Below are 15,399 nucleotides of genomic sequence, written 5' to 3'. Positions count from 1 at the left end.
ATTACCCCTCCCTTAGCAATCCACGCGCAGATAAAGGGGCCCTGTGCCAACTTTTCCAGCCTTTTTGGTCCTTTGCTGCTTGCTACATACATAAGTCCAGGAAAATGCCTCTCACACACGAAGACTATACGATTGCGTGGATCTGTGCGTTGCCGTTGGAAACGGCCGCCGCGAAGACAATGCTTGATGAGGTACACGATCCGCTGCCGCAGCCAAAAACTGACAATAATGCCTACACCCTGGGGAATATTAACGGTCATAATGTGGTAATAGTATGTCTGCCGTTAGGTATATACGGGACAATATCTGCCTCGACAGTTGTGTCGCACACGATTTCAACCTTTACCAACATTCGATTTGGGCTGCTGGTCGGTATTGGAGGGGGAGTCCCTAGCAAACTTGCTGACGTTCGTCTTGGCGATATTGTTGTCAGCAAGCCAACCGCCGCGTCAACTGGTGTTATTCAATATGACTACGGGAAAGCTCTGCATGGTGGACAGTTTCAACGTATTGGGTCGCTTAATAAACCACCTCAGGTTTTGCTTAAGGCAATGGCTCAACTCGAGAGTGACTACATGATGGGAAAGAGAGTGATTAGCAAGACCGTTGCTGATGCCCTACAAAAAGATGAAATATTGAGACAACAGTTTCTACGACCTCGTAATGACTGGCTATTCACATCAACCTATGTCCATAAAGAGAATGCACCAAACTGTCTGGAATGTGATCAGACCAACCTGGTGAACCGCCCTCCACGCAAATCCGAGGAACCATACATTCACTGCGGCTTGATTGCCTCCGGTGATCAGGTAATAAAAGACGCCAGCACTCGGGATTCCCTTTCTCAAGAACATAATATCATGTGTTTCGAAATGGAGGCTGCGGGCCTTATGGATGAACTCCCATCCCTTGTTATTCGAGGGATCTGCGACTACTGTGACTCTCATAAACATAAACAGTGGCAGGGATATGCCGCCGTTGCTGCTGCTGCATACGCTAAGACGCTCCTGTCAGTTGTTCCTATATATCATCAAATTATGGAGTTGCGCGAGACAAGGGGACAAAATTGGATAGTCCCCCTAGGGAGAAACATGCGATTTGTAGGGCGCGAGCGCGAAATCTCGAAAATCAAGGACTTGATCAGAGAGTCAAATGGATCATCCAGGCTCGCAATATGTGGGTTAGGAGGAGTTGGTAAAACGCAAATTGCTCTTGAATTGGCCCATCATATGCGGGATGGTCATCCCGACTACTCGATTTTCTGGATCCCATGTACGAGTTCCGAGAGCGTTAAGCAAGCATACATGGGTATTGCACAGAGAATCGGAATTCACAGCCCCGGACCAGAAGAAGCAAAACTGCGCTTAAAGGCTTACCTCAGTCAGGAGAAAGCCGGGAAGTGGCTACTTATATTTGATAATGTGGACGATATGGATTTCGGGCTACAAAACACGTCTGAACCTTCAACGCTAGCGGATTTTCTTCCTCAGAGTGAAACTGGCGCCATCTTATTCACAACTCGCAATCGAAAACTGGCTATGAAGCTTGCCTGCTCTCATATTATCAATATCGCTGAACCAGATACAGAGATGGCAGTGCAATTACTTAGAAAGTTGCTGATCAGAAAGGAACTACTCAATGAACGTGCAGCGACTATCTATCTTCTCCAACAGTTGACCCTTCTTCCCCTAGCAATCAGCCAAGCAGCAGCATATATTAACGAAAATGATATCGGACTCTCCGAATATACCCAACTCTTACAGGCGCAAGAACGGGATGTGATTGACCTACTAAGTGAAGACTTCGGCGATGAAGGACGATATCATGACATCCAGAATCCAGTTGCTACTACATGGTTAATCTCTTTCCAACAGATCCAGCATTTGAATCAGACTGCGGCTAGATATCTATCATTTATGGCCTGTATAAATGCTCAGGAAGTTCCGCAGTCTTTGCTGCCTCCCGCTAAATCTGAAAAGGAGCGAATTGAGGCTATTGGCCTTCTTAAAGCATTTTCCTTTGTTATCGAGCAGGATGAAACTCATTCTCTGGACCTCCATCGACTCGTCCATCTCTCAACCCGGAACTGGCTAAGAAAGCAGCGGCTTTTCACGAAACAAATATTAAAAGCAGCGGATAGGTTAAGCGAAGTTTTTCCCGATGACGGCCATAATAATCGGAAAATCTGGCGGGAATATATGCCACATGCTCTTTTATTGATTGGGGAATATAGTTTCCGCATGCAAGAAGAAAACTATGTTACTTTGATTCAAAAGATCGGACAGTGCCTGCATAGTGATGGAAGATATAATGAAGCGGCTGTGGTGCTTGAGAGGGCTTTAGGCATCCATAGAAGGAGGTTCGGCGATCTGGATCCTTCGACCCTTACAAGTATGGCCTGGGTAACAACAAGCTACCGGAGCCAAGGACAGTGGAAGAAAGCGGAAGAGTTTGGAGCACAGGTGGTACGGCTCCGCAAGCAGGTTCTTGGCCCAGAGCACCCTTCCACACTGAATAGCATGGCGAACCTCGCAGCGACGTACCGCAACCAAGGACGATGGCAAAAGGCTGAAGACGTGACAATGCGGGTAATGGAGCTCCGCACGAAGGTGCTAGGCCCGGAACATACCTCGACTTTGAACAGTATGGCGAATCTTGCAGCAATATATCGGAAGCAAGGACGATTGCGTGACGCGGAGAGGTTGACGATACAGGTAATGAAGGCCCGCACACAGGCGCTCGGACAAGAACACCCTTCTACTCTAGACAGCATGGGAAACCTGGTAGCAACATACCGCAATCAGAAACGATGGCAAGAAGCAGAAGAGTTAGGTTTACAGGTGATGCAACTCCGTAAGCGGGTGCTTGGTGCAGAGCATCCCTCCACATTGAACAGTATGGCAAATATGGCAGCAATATACCGCAGTCAGCAGCGATGGCAGCAGGCAGAACATTTAAATATACAGGTGATGGAGATGCGCGAGAGGGTTCTAGGCTCAGAACACCCTGACACTCTGTCCAGCATGAGCAGCCTAGCTTATATCTGGAGATCTACCGGCAAAGTCAAAGATGCGGTGACTCTTATGGAACGTTGTACTGCATTGCGTACCAAAGTACTGGGATCGAATCATCCAGATGCCTTATCTTCCTCTCGTACGCTTGACGAATGGAAGGAAAAGGATGGACGAAGCAAGGATATGGCTCGGGGGAAAAGGAGATCAGCAAAGCCTTGAACAGGTTAATTGTGACCAATGCTCCTCTCATGCTTTTAGAGTCTTTTGTCCTACATCTTAGCAAGTAACATGACTAAGCGCTGTTTCGAGTGCATTGTAAGTTGGATGGGGTTGATGATGATCGAGGCTCCTGGGAGATATGATGTATGGTGCCAGCCAGGAGCTGAAGGCCGGTTCTTCTTTGAAACAGGTCGACGATCCCCTTGGAGACGGTCGCCGTTAGTGATCTGCCGATAAAACAAAAATAGATTTCTATCCTTTCTTCCGCTTGGGGGGAAGATTTCTAGAGGTGGATGTCGGGTCATTCTTGCGTTTTCTGGATGAATTAGGAATTCTCCCAGAAATCCTTTGGATAAGGGCAGAAATATGATTCGCACGGGTTTGAGGAGACGCCATTTGAATGCGCAGTAGCGCAGAATATCGATCAGGTTGTGGCATGTTATCTAAAGCCGCCGCGGCTGCGGGCTCAGTGCGCAGGGCAGCGGCCAAGTCGTCGGGAATGGTAACTCCATCGTACGCGCGTCCCCAGCGACCATCAGCCTTGGCTGATTCGACCACAGCCAGTCCGGCAGGGCGCATGCGACCGTCCTCGATCAGGCGCTGGACGGAGATGACATTTTTCTTGGACCACAAGCTCTTTGGACGACGCGGGGTGAATCGTACGAGCCACGAGAGGTGATCGTAGGAATTGGCGCGGCCATCGATCCAGCCAAAACAGAGTGCAACTTCTACTGCCTCTTGGGCGGAGATGGAGCGAATTCCCGAGGCCTTTTTAGCCAATTTGACCCAGATCCCTTGGGATGTCGAATGTTCCCGTTCGAGAAAGTTTTCCATCTCCAGGACGGAGGGAAATGAGTGGATCGGCAGGTCAGAAGGAAGGTCTCTGGGGGCCATTTCTGTTGTTGTGGTGAATGTATCTCTGACATGCGGGATGAAGACGAGGAAGATGTAGGATCATGTGATCATGACTGACCAACCCTAACCTGTCAGGAACCACTCAACTTGCACTCATACGATACCCCAACAATATGACATTGGTAATGCTTTCCAAAGACAATAATTTCAATGGTACATATTCGGTATATATCCCGCTGGAGATAAAATTGTCTGGTGCTGGCGTAGACAACGGTTCGCATCCAGGTCCACTTGCGGTATATAGCAAAGCTCCCGAAGGGCCCCACCGAAGGGTATATATATATTGTATGGCTGACCATAGTCTTCTGTGCAAAAAGCGTGCATGTGTGAATTTGGAAACGACATTGAAGCACCATTGAACCTCACTAGTTGCTGATACCTAACAGCACGCGTACCTCAATTGCCCACTAGGTAGCATGCAAGGATGGGCGTGTCTGATAAGCTCTTGGGAAGAAACAAGACCCAGTCTTAAAGGTGTTCTGAACGGACTACTGCTTCAGAAAATTGCTCCCGTACTTAAAAAGCTATGCCATCTTATCCATTAAGGTCTAAATTCACTTATCTCAAAATACCATATTCCAACGAACCCAGTATCCTTACCTCCGCTTAAGTTGAGCCCATATTTTGTTCATTCACTGGTCCTACCTTATTAAATAGAAATACTGAAGTTTAGAGATGCACGGTACTTACTATTAAGGACCTCGCGACCTATCTATCTGCGTCAGATAGCAAAAAGAAACCAGGAAAACATACAACAGCCGGGATTCGCTGGTGGTCACCCACCCAACTACTAACCGGCCGGCGTGTGGCTTAAGTACGGCTGAGCGGACGGGAAGCCCTGTTCTCCACACCCTATGGTCGTATGTGATGACTCCTGACAGATGATGACTTTATATAGATATAGGCATGAGACTTAGTTGTTGTCCAGTTTCTACTTTCTATCAGTAAAAGTCCGGTATCCTAGACCACGTACATGGTACATACGGAGATATCCGGTTAATGGATTAGATCTGTGAATCCATCAAAGAAGTGGTGATTCTGGCGAACAGCTGTAGGGGTGGATGCCCTTACAGGGTGTGCGCTGGTGTGAACTCTTGGCCCTCGCGCGACTAGCGTAGGTGAACTATAGACTAGTATACTATTATATAGTCCCTTACACATTTGGTAGAATATTGCCCTCCGGGGTATTCAGAGTCTTACTAGATAAAGGAACTTCTTATCTTAAATAGCCCTTTATCTCGCTTTATACAACTAGCCGGGTATCTAAGTGTATATATTTCGCTACTATTTAAGATAGGTAGTAGACTTATCTATAATATAATATATTTTTTATTATTGTATTATAGACGTGCTGTGTAAATTAATTGTAATGGAACCTACTTTAGTAGGTAAGATATCCTGTCAGTCAGGTGGATAGTAGACAACAGTATTACTGGGAGACTGATTTTTGTTTTTGATCCAAATTATTTAAGAGATTCAGATGTTTTATCAGAAAGCTGTTAGAGATTTAAGAAATAATAATTACAAGGTCATTCTGGCAGCAGTAATAGCCTGTAGTGGCAAGGGGAAATAGCCGTATTCATTATTTCCCTTAAACCATATTAACAACTTCCCAGTCCTTGCAGCTGGAGCAAATACATTATTATCGACTTGCTGCGTTGACCGGCATGAAGCGAAATTAGGAACAAGATATACTGACAGTCTCATATTACCTGCGATTGCGTGTGAAACAAATGGAGATATCGGACGCACCAACTCATGTAACATTTGAAGGATCATGCCAAAAACTGCACTGCACGTAGCCTATTACAGGAAAGACGGCTTTTAAATCTCGACCAAAATGTCCCATGGTGGTCAGTTTACAGTCGCCTCCATGGTATACATTGCGGTCTGAGACATCTGATCCTCAAAAGCTATTGAACAGTGTCTTCTTATCTAGTATCCATTAGCCTAGATTACCGGGGATATAATCAAATTGTGATATACTTACTGCAGGGGAATGGGGTCCATTCACTTCCATCCTCAGGCAAGTACACCTTGAATCCCGGGTCCACGATTTTGTACTTCATCTCACCAACAGGACCTGGAGTGCGCCTAAAGTTATGCAGACGAGCAACAACACGCAACATAGCAGCAGCAGCGGCAGTGACAACTGGCCGACCGAGACATGAATGTGGTCCCCATCCGTGATGAATATATAGATCATCCGGGCGATCCAGCCGGATAGATTCAGGGTCAGGAAATCTTGTAGGGTCGCGACCGGCAGTCACAAAATCAATAAAAAGAGTATCACCCTTTTTCACATTGACTTGCTTGACACGGTCGTCGATGCTTGTGTTCTCCATTACGTTGCGAAGAACACCGAAGGCCGGCGTGGAGAGGCGGAACCTATTAGGGTCAGCTATTTCCGCCAGAATAGATTCTGATATGACCCTACCCTTCCAGGGCATATTTCTTGAGTTTTTCGAACGATTCTTTGTCGTCCAGCTGAGCGAGCCTTTGAATGTCAGGCCAGTGCTTGTAATACTTGTCTGACAGGTAGAGGTCGATCAATTGAGCCCACTGCGTGTATACATAGTCAGCAAGAGTCCAGCACTTGTACATTCTCCAAACCTACACCTTGGGCCTGGGTAGCACATGCGGCCGCAGCAGTTGGTATGACAGTCCAAGTCACTTCTTCGGCCGACTTTCCACCAGCAGAAAGCCTACGAACAAGCTCAGAGCCATAGTCAGCTAGCAACTGGCGCTTTGGGCCTGTGCCCAACAAGTGTCGAGTCAGATGGAAATTATGTTTGATCAGATGTTCAATACGTTTCTGCATAATTTCCCCGAGTCTTTCCGAATCCCTGGATCCAGTGACACGGTGTTTGAATGATTGTACTGCATCCACATCGAGGAAGACATAGCCGAAAAGGTCTGCAAGTACATCATACAATTCCGCGGCAGTATACGAGTCGAGCTCTTTTGCGTCTTTTTCTGCATGGAGGGGAATATCAAAGAACTCGGATGTAAATTCGGCATGTACCAGGTTCCCGATACTGATTCAAATTCCTGTCAGACTGTTCCTTTATCGTTTGTAGGGGAACATACTCTCGAACTATGTCGACCTGATAATATGGTCCCAGTTTACGGCTGTATTGCTGAAGAAGCTTCGAGGTCGCATCTTCATAAAATTGCCGCACTTCATCGAGACCATCCTCCGGCGAATAGAGGCACTTACCCACGAACACTCTTTGGTTGGTATCTGCGGTTGAGTCACCACTCAACATATAATCGTGGTGTGTGAGCTGGAATGTGTGTGGACCCCCTTGATGATTGTAAGTATGAGATTTGATCACTCAAAGGAACACGATAGCGAGTCTTACATGGGACATGGAAATGCTTCTGATCGTTCAGGACACGTGTTACTCCCTGCCATGACCTTATTGCAACCACTGGACGTTGAGATAATGGCCTATTAAAGTCCAGAGCCCCCGAAATGCCCTGTTTCTCGAATATTTCTTGATTTTGCTGCGGTATAGTGAAAGGGTAGAGCGCATAGACACTATTGGGAGGGTAGTATCCGGGAAAAGCGCACATAAGAAGCTTGTACATCACCCCGCCATTCGCGACATCGAAGTCGGAATTGCACATTTTGAATCTATAAAAACCTCAATTTATACTTCTCTGAGACCTTGCTCTCAATTCCCTTCCATCTTAAGTTCCCTTGGAAAATGGTTGACTACTTACCCAAAATTCGTTAGATTGATCGGACTGTAGTCAACAGTATAGAAGCGATCGCCCCTGACGAGCGCAACAGCGTCTGACAATATTGCCACAGAAATAGTGAAGCCAGGACATAATCCTGAACCGGGGAAGAAGGGCTGTTTAGCCTCCTCTGCTTGAACGCCGACATAAAGCTCGATATTGTCTGGGTGCCCATAAAGTGCCTCCACTGGAAAAGGTCTTAGCAATCATAATGCAGAGTAGTTACAGTAGTTTATGGCAAACCTACAGGCTTCCGCGACGGCAGGATCGGAGTTAACGGCCTCTATAGAGCATCATCAGTGGAGAACCGATCGCGAAACGTGATATCTTACCGAATGTGGAATATGGCTTCAACTTGAAGAAACTCCGGAGTTCGTTCAAAGTCGCTAGTCCCCAATTACGCCCTTGCTGAATGCCGAGCATCTCGATGGCCTTTAAAGCCTTTGGGGTATTGCGGGCCCCAAATGCTCCTTGCGATAAAGTTAGCACCGAACGGATTCCACAAGAGTACTTCAAATAACAAACCCGCAACATGCTCTGTGCCATCCTGCAAAAGCTTCACTAGATCTGAATTTTTGAAACTTCCGTCAGGCAGACGTTGCAAACCGCCGAACGTCCATCGCGAAGGTTCCTTGTCGATGGATGCACTCCACTCCTGCAAGCCTTGAAGAAAATCTTCAACGGACAAAGTACCTGTACAAGAACTGCTAAGCAAAGAAACAGCAAGTACTTGTCAATAACTGCTTACTTGGGTCCACATTTTGCCCAAATACATCCTGCATGAAGCTGTTCGCCCAGGCTTCGTCCTGGTTGCTTATGGCTGCATGCCATCGGTAAATCATATTGAATTCGGCACTGACCTGATTCCCTAAACCTCTTGGTATACCTTCCGAATTGAATACATCAATTTGGCCCCGTGGGTCAAGTTTCCAGTTGGACTTGACCGGGTTGGTGTTCAAATTGAGTATAGTTCGGAGGTAGTCGCCAAGGATCATATTGACATAAAGACCACAAGTAACACTGCCAGTAATAATAAATTAACCTATTCTTCGCATTATTTGGTGTACACTCACAGTCTTCCTGTCTGAAACAAGTCATTGTCCCGCTTTGCCAGGGCTGCTGCGTATCTGGGACTCTCGGGAGTTATACCATCAGGCAAGTTAAACCGCCCAGCTTCGTTGATCAAAGCCATTTCCTTGACGACATAGTTATGGAATCGGTTGAAAGCTATAATCAATGCACACGCACCAGGAGGCTGGCCAAGAAGTCGTCCTTCGGCGAACGTGTCATTTTTCAGCAGTCCATCCTTGAAAGTCCGTACTCGTATCTGCTGTTCCTGATTGTGGCCGTATAGGGGACCCAGATCCAGATAAGAAGAGTTAGTTAGTCTGGTCATATCATTTTCATCGGTATGAAAAAGATCTAAGCGTCATTAATTTCATCACACAACTACCCCAGCCCCCAGGAGAGTTACCGTGGATAATGATTGTGGCAAGGTAGAACAAATTGCTCGATATCTTGGTCGGATGCTCTTTGGCAGGGCCCTCTCGTGCGAGTAGAGCTATATTTCATCAGCGGTTCGTATTGTTTATACATCGTGGCTAATAAAAGAAAGCTCACTATCGAAAATGACCGAAGGGTCTGGGAGAGCAGACGGCCGTGGGTGGTGCGGCGTCACAGTCCGAGCATATTGGCTCCCAGCTGCCCCAAGATGGGGATACATAATATTCTGCGCTATATTATCAGCTATTCTGGTCCTGGCAACAGCATGGAAAGGATCTTTGCACATTATTACTACCATCGGCAGTACGGTACTTGAAATCATCACCCAACGACGAGACAGGAGGGTGTTGCAAAGAGTTCCATAATGTCTTCACAAATCCGTTGGTAATATCATCACGGAGCTTTGAGTCATTTGGAAGTGATGCAGCGACCTGGATGATCTTTTCGATCTGTTTGAAGGTCAAAAACCTTGTAATCTAACCGGTTGATGGCTGTCTGTTGAGTCATTTTGTTCCTTACCAGATACTTCCGGTCGTCAATGGTACCCCCCGCTAGGATTGTCGAGCTAATACCTTGAAGAACCTGCAAGTCCGGCAGGATACGACCTGCCTGACTGGAGATATCTTGATGTAGTTCGGTGATAAGATTGACCAAATTGTAATGACTACCAGAGCCACTGCATTCCTTTCCACTGCTGTGCGCCATTTCTTATAAATAGTGATTAGCTTCGAGATGAATATGGTGAATGCCCAAGAGATTAGAAAAATGGCAAATGAAATGAGCAATCTAGTTGATATATGTTCATATAAGACCCCCTTTTTTTGGTTCGAGTTGTCCAGATCTCCGCAATTATTTTGACCAACTTTTGCAGTGTGATGTATGTAGAGAAAACTGTATAATCTACAAACTTAGATTTGTTGAAAGCATCACCATTATGAAAGCCTCCATAAACGACGACTTCCCTGTGGCCGGAGTTCACCTCCGGCATATAGAGGGGAGACCTAGGAATGTTAGATGACTTGATTGCGATAAAATAAATTCCCTTTCGCCCCTAAGATCTGGTCCTGATAAGGTTCTGGTCGAGATAAGGTTACGGATTGCATTGGCGGATACGTCGGGTCATTTGATGTAGAGGAAGGATTAAATAACCGTATCTATCGCTTCCCAAACCCTCAGGGTTTTCTAGATCTCATAAATAGATTCTAGGTCTTAACATGAATGTAACGGAACTAAATATTCTACTAAAGAAATATATCACGCCGTCGTAATTTGAATTTCATCTCGAAACGATTTTATTTTCCCATATCGTATAAAGATGAGGTTTGGATTAAAATCATTGTCATCATACCAAAGAAGCCCTCTAATATAAGTGCGAATTGGAACCTCATAGTGTCTATGAATTCATTTATTCTCTTGCGATGCTGTTCCTTCACAACATCGCCTATCTCCCTTCCATCCATTACAGATCATAGCATGTCGTCCTATAGCGCCAGCGAAAAAGCACACGAAAACCTATCTCTCTTAATCCCTCTAGATATGTATATGAACTGTAACAGATCTACTTTAGCAGGTAAGATATCCTGTCAGTCTGGTAGATCGTAGAAAACTGTATTACTGGGAGAAAAATTCTTGATCCCCCTCTCCCCCGGCAATTCTCGAGACCCTTACTATTCTAATACAGCAGGGAGCAACGGCGTAACTATACAACTAGGGAAAGGGGCGTCATCATGAAGAAATGGGAATTAGTAGCCGGGATTCCGGGTACTTGCGGTCCGTATACTACACGGTATCAGGGGCGATAAGGTTCGGTCCCGTTATCGCTTATCAACCTCATCGCTCAGAACAACACGTGATATATTGCCATTGCCAAGCTACGCCATGTGCTCCATGACTTGCAAGATTCGTACCATATTTAAAAATGCGCCTGCACTAGTCGCCTTAAAAACGTCGTCCATTATAAAAATTTAAATTAGTTGATTGATATGCCTGAGCAGCATGACTCAATATATTTTTAGACTGGATGGATAGCAAGAGCGTTATACACATCACTCTGAGTTTACACTCTAACCAGTTGATCTAGGTAATGACTTAAAATAGATACATCTTCAATGCTACCGATCCAGGCAATATGCTGGTCCGGGCGGCATAGGATGAGACAGTTAGAGTCTTCTCCGATTCCATAACCTTGATACAGGGGGCCAGGTTGTTCACCACGTACACCCTCGTCAGCAAATAATCTCCAATGATTGTATCCACATCTGTTATTATCTGGGTGGAAAATCTCCGGAAGGCCCAAGTGGTCGGCTGCTTTTCTTGGGCTCGAATGTATGACAATAGTTTCAATTCCAAGTCCGTTCCTTGGGTGATGAGAGCTGCCGAAACGATATGCGAAATTATTCAAAGCGTCAACCCTTCCTTGTCGTCGTAGATCACCAGGACACACTAAAAGTCGCCACCATCCATTGCTTATGAGTGCCTGTGCCAGGTGTATACGTGCTCCGTCACGCTGATTGACTACTGGAAACGATGGGATGCGCATTCCCAGTCTAATACTGGTAGCACCTCTTCCGTACCCTTTTGAAATCAAGATACTGGGGGAGTAGGTAACATCAACCCCGGACATGAAACCGGCATGATTTCCAAGCACTTCAAACAGCTTGTTCCAGCTCCCGGGGTCCTCTTGATACGCTTGTACGAGCTGGGAATCGAGTCTCAATAGCTCCTTGGCGACAGGATATCGTTCGCTATGATATGTATCAAGGATAGCCGGGCTGGCAGCACCAGTGATGACGGCGCCTAGCTTCCACATCAGGTTATAAGAGTCCTGAATTGACACATTCATACCCTGCCCACCCATAGGAGAATGGCTGTGGGCTGCATCACCCGCAAGGAATATACTTTCGATCATTAGAATCAATTCATTGTACAAGGAGTACGTCAGTGCGCTCTTACCGATCATGGGGCCTGTATTGTTGAACTAATTGTCGTTGCACCTTTGTGCCGTCAGTTTCCCGAGTTTATTTCATCGATATAGACCAACCTTATACAAAGACCACCAGTCACAATGCTGGAAGGTAAGGTGAAATGGCCTCATTGCATGTTCGGCGCATTTCGCCAGTTCTCGAGGTGATTTCTTCGACGATAGCATTTCTTCCGTGTCGCCGTGCAAATATATATAAAACCGAACGAGATTGTTCTCCCTAGGAACAGTCATGATGCATCCATGGGTCTTCGACTGGATCGCACAGGACAAACGAATGTCAGCTACAGTTCCTTGTCAGCCGAAGTACTCCCTAGAGTTGTGGTAGGAGGGTAGACCAAAGGCACCGCTTACGGAAATCAGTGATAGGGAGTATGTCGAGAACACCCCAAGTAGAATCCCCTGCAGTGGTCTCGCCTGGGACAGCCAGTTGGTTTCTTGTCCAGCTGTGTGCGCCATCACATGCAATTAAATAGCGTGTACCAATTATTTCCGTACCCTCTGAGGCATTACTGCCGTCTATCATAAAAGTCAGGCTACTATTCCCTCATTGCCAAATGTTACCATTTAGAAGTGACACGGCATACCTCTTACTTCCACAACGATCGGGCTATCCGCATCCTGATGGCTTCCCGAGTTATTTGTGAATCTCAGGGATTCGGCTCGCTTACTCCTTTCAACGGATATCTGACCCTTTTCTTCCAGATAGTCGAGCAGAACCTGCTCCACAGCTCCTTGGTTAAGGAGGACTTTGCCAAACCTCAGTTCCTGCCCAACATAGGATGCTTCGCGTTTCAAACGTTCTATACGCCCTGTTTCTTTATTTGGGGCCTATTTCACGTCAGATCTCTCCCATCGTCGCAATATCATGTAATACTAACCCAGTAACATTCTTCAGCCGGGGCTACTCCCTGCTCTAAGATCCGGTTAGCGAGTCCAAAACTATCTAAGATCTCCATAGTCCTGCTCTGAATTCCATCCGCATGGCCTGTGGGCGTTCGGGTTTCTTTCTGATCAATTATTCGAGTTCGAATGTTATACTGGGTGGCCCAACACGCAGCGGTAAGGCCAGAAGGCCCTGCCCCAACGATTAATAGGTCGACTCTATGAACATTCCCTGCCATTTTTAGTGATATGTTTTTTCTTGAAAATTTAACCATCCTATATAGTAACTGCGATAGAAAAGCCTACTTGCCTAAGCGGAGGTGACCATAGGTCTGGGCCGCTCGACTGCCGCATACCAACGTCATAGGGGACACCTCCAAACATGTGATGTCACGGAAAACCTAATCTACGATCCAAATACAATATGATGTTTATACATGGCCGAATACCAAACAAAGCGCTCTTGCTCGCATAGTGTCAATGCAAATGCGCACAGTTTGCTCGGGTCCTCAACTCCTCAAGTCACCTTTCATTGAACTGTCGTAAACTCCGCCATACCCGAGGTTGCACCTCATCTTGTCGGCGTCTTACCAATTAATCTTGCCAGCGCACAAGATGGCCAAGTCATGGGTTTCTTGCCTCAACATAGCTCTAATTTCGGAACGGCGCTCGGAGTATCTACAACGTGGCTATTCTGAAGAAGACTGTGCCGCCCTGACTCATGAAGGAGAGGTCGAGGCAGTCATGGCTACCCTATCAAAGCTAGGCCATCGCGTTACACTGGTGGATGGAATAGAGCCCCTTGTCAAGAAGCTGGCAGCAGGTGGTGATGAGTGCGATTGGGATCTGGCGTTCAATATGGCCCAAGGTTTTCATGGATCTTCGAGGGAATCGCAAGTCCCCGCCCTTCTCGAGGCATATAATATACCGTATACCTTCTCCAGCGCGGCAACAATATCGTTATGCCAGAACAAAGGGGACACGAAGGTACGCTGTTGGAACAATGAACAGTTCTTTTCTGGCTAACCACCGGTGGGTGCAAGATTATGCTCGATTATCATCGGATTCCTAGCGCTCCCTTTGTTGTGATACCAGCCAATAAACCGACTATGAGTTTCTCTAGCCTCCCAGGCCCCTTGAAATCCTATCCGCTTTTCGTTAAGCTCACCACAGAAGGATCGTCCAAGGGTATTGATCAAATAAGCAAAGTGAAAAACCTAGCGGAGTTGGAAGATGCAGTACGAAATCTGAAAGTGAAATTCTCCGGCCAGGATATCCTAATTGAGCCCTTCCTTGCCGGAAGGGAATTCACGGTGAGTATTCTGGGGACGGGCCAATGTAGTCGAGTCGTCGGCGTTAGGGAACACGTTTGGACAGGACCATCCGGGTCCAACGATAACGGGGAGGTCAATACCATCCCAGAAAATTTCGCTACTAGGGAAAGCAAATGCGCCAACGAGAAGCTCTTACAAGTACATGACTATGAACTTCGCAGCATAACAGATTCCCAAATTAGTGCTGCAAGCCTCGTTGCTTTGCGTGCTTGGAGAGTCTTCAACTGTCGTGATGCTGGCCGTGTTGATATTCGGTTTGATTCCAATGAACCGAGATCCGTGCCCAACGTACTAGAGGTCAGACCTGATTGTGGATACATGGAAATGCATGGCAAGGGACTAATATCTCGTGCAGATAAACCCCATTGCGGGGCTTCTCCCTGGCCATTCTCCGTTGCCAGAAAGCGCCCAAAGGAGTGGGATCTCATTCGAAGAATTGCTGAACAGTATAATTGAGAGTGTTCTCCAACGAACGAACCGGCGGATCCATGTAGACTGAGGACGCAGTAGGACCATGATGTTTTGGCCAGGCCGTTGCTGCACAGAAAGGGAATCATTCCGATCAGAATATTGCGATGACCCAATAGAGAAGGAAATTCGGCAACTTGGACAGATATCCTACTTAGTCTTTTGCATGTGATATATTTATTCCATATTGCAGTATTTGCTAGCCGCATGGTGGTCCCCACATTATATGGAATCCTTACACCATGCAGAACGTATTAATAATGCTTCCAAATGGATAGAATGAATCCCCCCAAACAAGAAAAAAGTTAATGCTCCTGGGCTGACCGGGTATGCA

The 15,399-nt window shown here is 46.5% G+C and overlaps 5 protein-coding genes across 5 annotated transcripts; 2 read left to right on the top strand and 3 right to left on the bottom strand.

The window, feature by feature from the left end:
- Window positions 1–17: 17 nt before the first annotated feature.
- On the top strand, window positions 18–3,359 carry BDV59DRAFT_16760 (uncharacterized protein). The gene has a single exon (XM_073687940.1). It carries the CDS (start codon window positions 105–107, stop codon window positions 3,231–3,233), a length of 3,129 nt encoding a protein of 1,042 aa, XP_073549058.1. The 5' UTR covers window positions 18–104; the 3' UTR covers window positions 3,234–3,359.
- On the bottom strand, window positions 3,354–4,175 carry BDV59DRAFT_16770 (YdeI/OmpD-associated family protein). Its single transcript, XM_073687960.1, has one exon. The coding sequence runs from the start codon at window positions 4,125–4,127 to the stop codon at window positions 3,486–3,488; it is 642 nt and encodes a 213-aa protein (XP_073549057.1). The 5' UTR covers window positions 4,128–4,175; the 3' UTR covers window positions 3,354–3,485.
- A 1,827-nt stretch (window positions 4,176–6,002) lies between these two features.
- On the bottom strand, window positions 6,003–10,103 carry BDV59DRAFT_192634 (peroxidase/cytochrome P450 family protein; the record flags this gene model as incomplete). Its single annotated transcript, XM_073692082.1, has 15 exons — window positions 6,003–6,061; window positions 6,139–6,536; window positions 6,586–6,710; window positions 6,751–7,186; window positions 7,239–7,455; window positions 7,514–7,788; window positions 7,878–8,082; window positions 8,143–8,178; window positions 8,228–8,365; window positions 8,421–8,588; window positions 8,644–8,915; window positions 8,969–9,317; window positions 9,516–9,629; window positions 9,691–9,847; window positions 9,918–10,103. 15 exons carry the CDS (start codon window positions 10,101–10,103, stop codon window positions 6,003–6,005), a joined length of 3,135 nt encoding a protein of 1,044 aa, XP_073549056.1.
- A 1,351-nt stretch (window positions 10,104–11,454) lies between these two features.
- Window positions 11,455–13,502, bottom strand: BDV59DRAFT_207307 (FAD binding domain-containing protein; the record flags this gene model as incomplete). Its single annotated transcript, XM_073694977.1, has 6 exons — window positions 11,455–12,295; window positions 12,351–12,391; window positions 12,439–12,662; window positions 12,733–12,897; window positions 12,966–13,209; window positions 13,260–13,502. The coding sequence occupies 6 exons, from the start codon at window positions 13,500–13,502 to the stop codon at window positions 11,455–11,457; spliced, it is 1,758 nt and encodes a 585-aa protein (XP_073549055.1).
- Window positions 13,503–13,878: 376 nt separating this feature from the next.
- Window positions 13,879–15,114, top strand: BDV59DRAFT_207305 (D-alanine--D-alanine ligase family protein; the record flags this gene model as incomplete). The annotated part of the gene is made up of 3 exons (XM_073694976.1): window positions 13,879–14,250; window positions 14,307–14,894; window positions 14,953–15,114. The coding sequence occupies 3 exons, from the start codon at window positions 13,879–13,881 to the stop codon at window positions 15,094–15,096; spliced, it is 1,104 nt and encodes a 367-aa protein (XP_073549054.1). The 3' UTR covers window positions 15,097–15,114.
- Window positions 15,115–15,399: the final 285 nt, after the last annotated feature.

Source organism: Aspergillus ambiguus (assembly GCF_047715705.1).
Source record: "Aspergillus ambiguus strain CBS 117.58 unplaced genomic scaffold BDV59scaffold_11, whole genome shotgun sequence".
Classification (NCBI taxonomy): domain Eukaryota; kingdom Fungi; phylum Ascomycota; class Eurotiomycetes; order Eurotiales; family Aspergillaceae; genus Aspergillus; species Aspergillus ambiguus.
The sequence above is the reverse complement of the archived record's forward strand: the minus strand, read 5'-3'. Positions and strand labels throughout refer to the sequence as shown.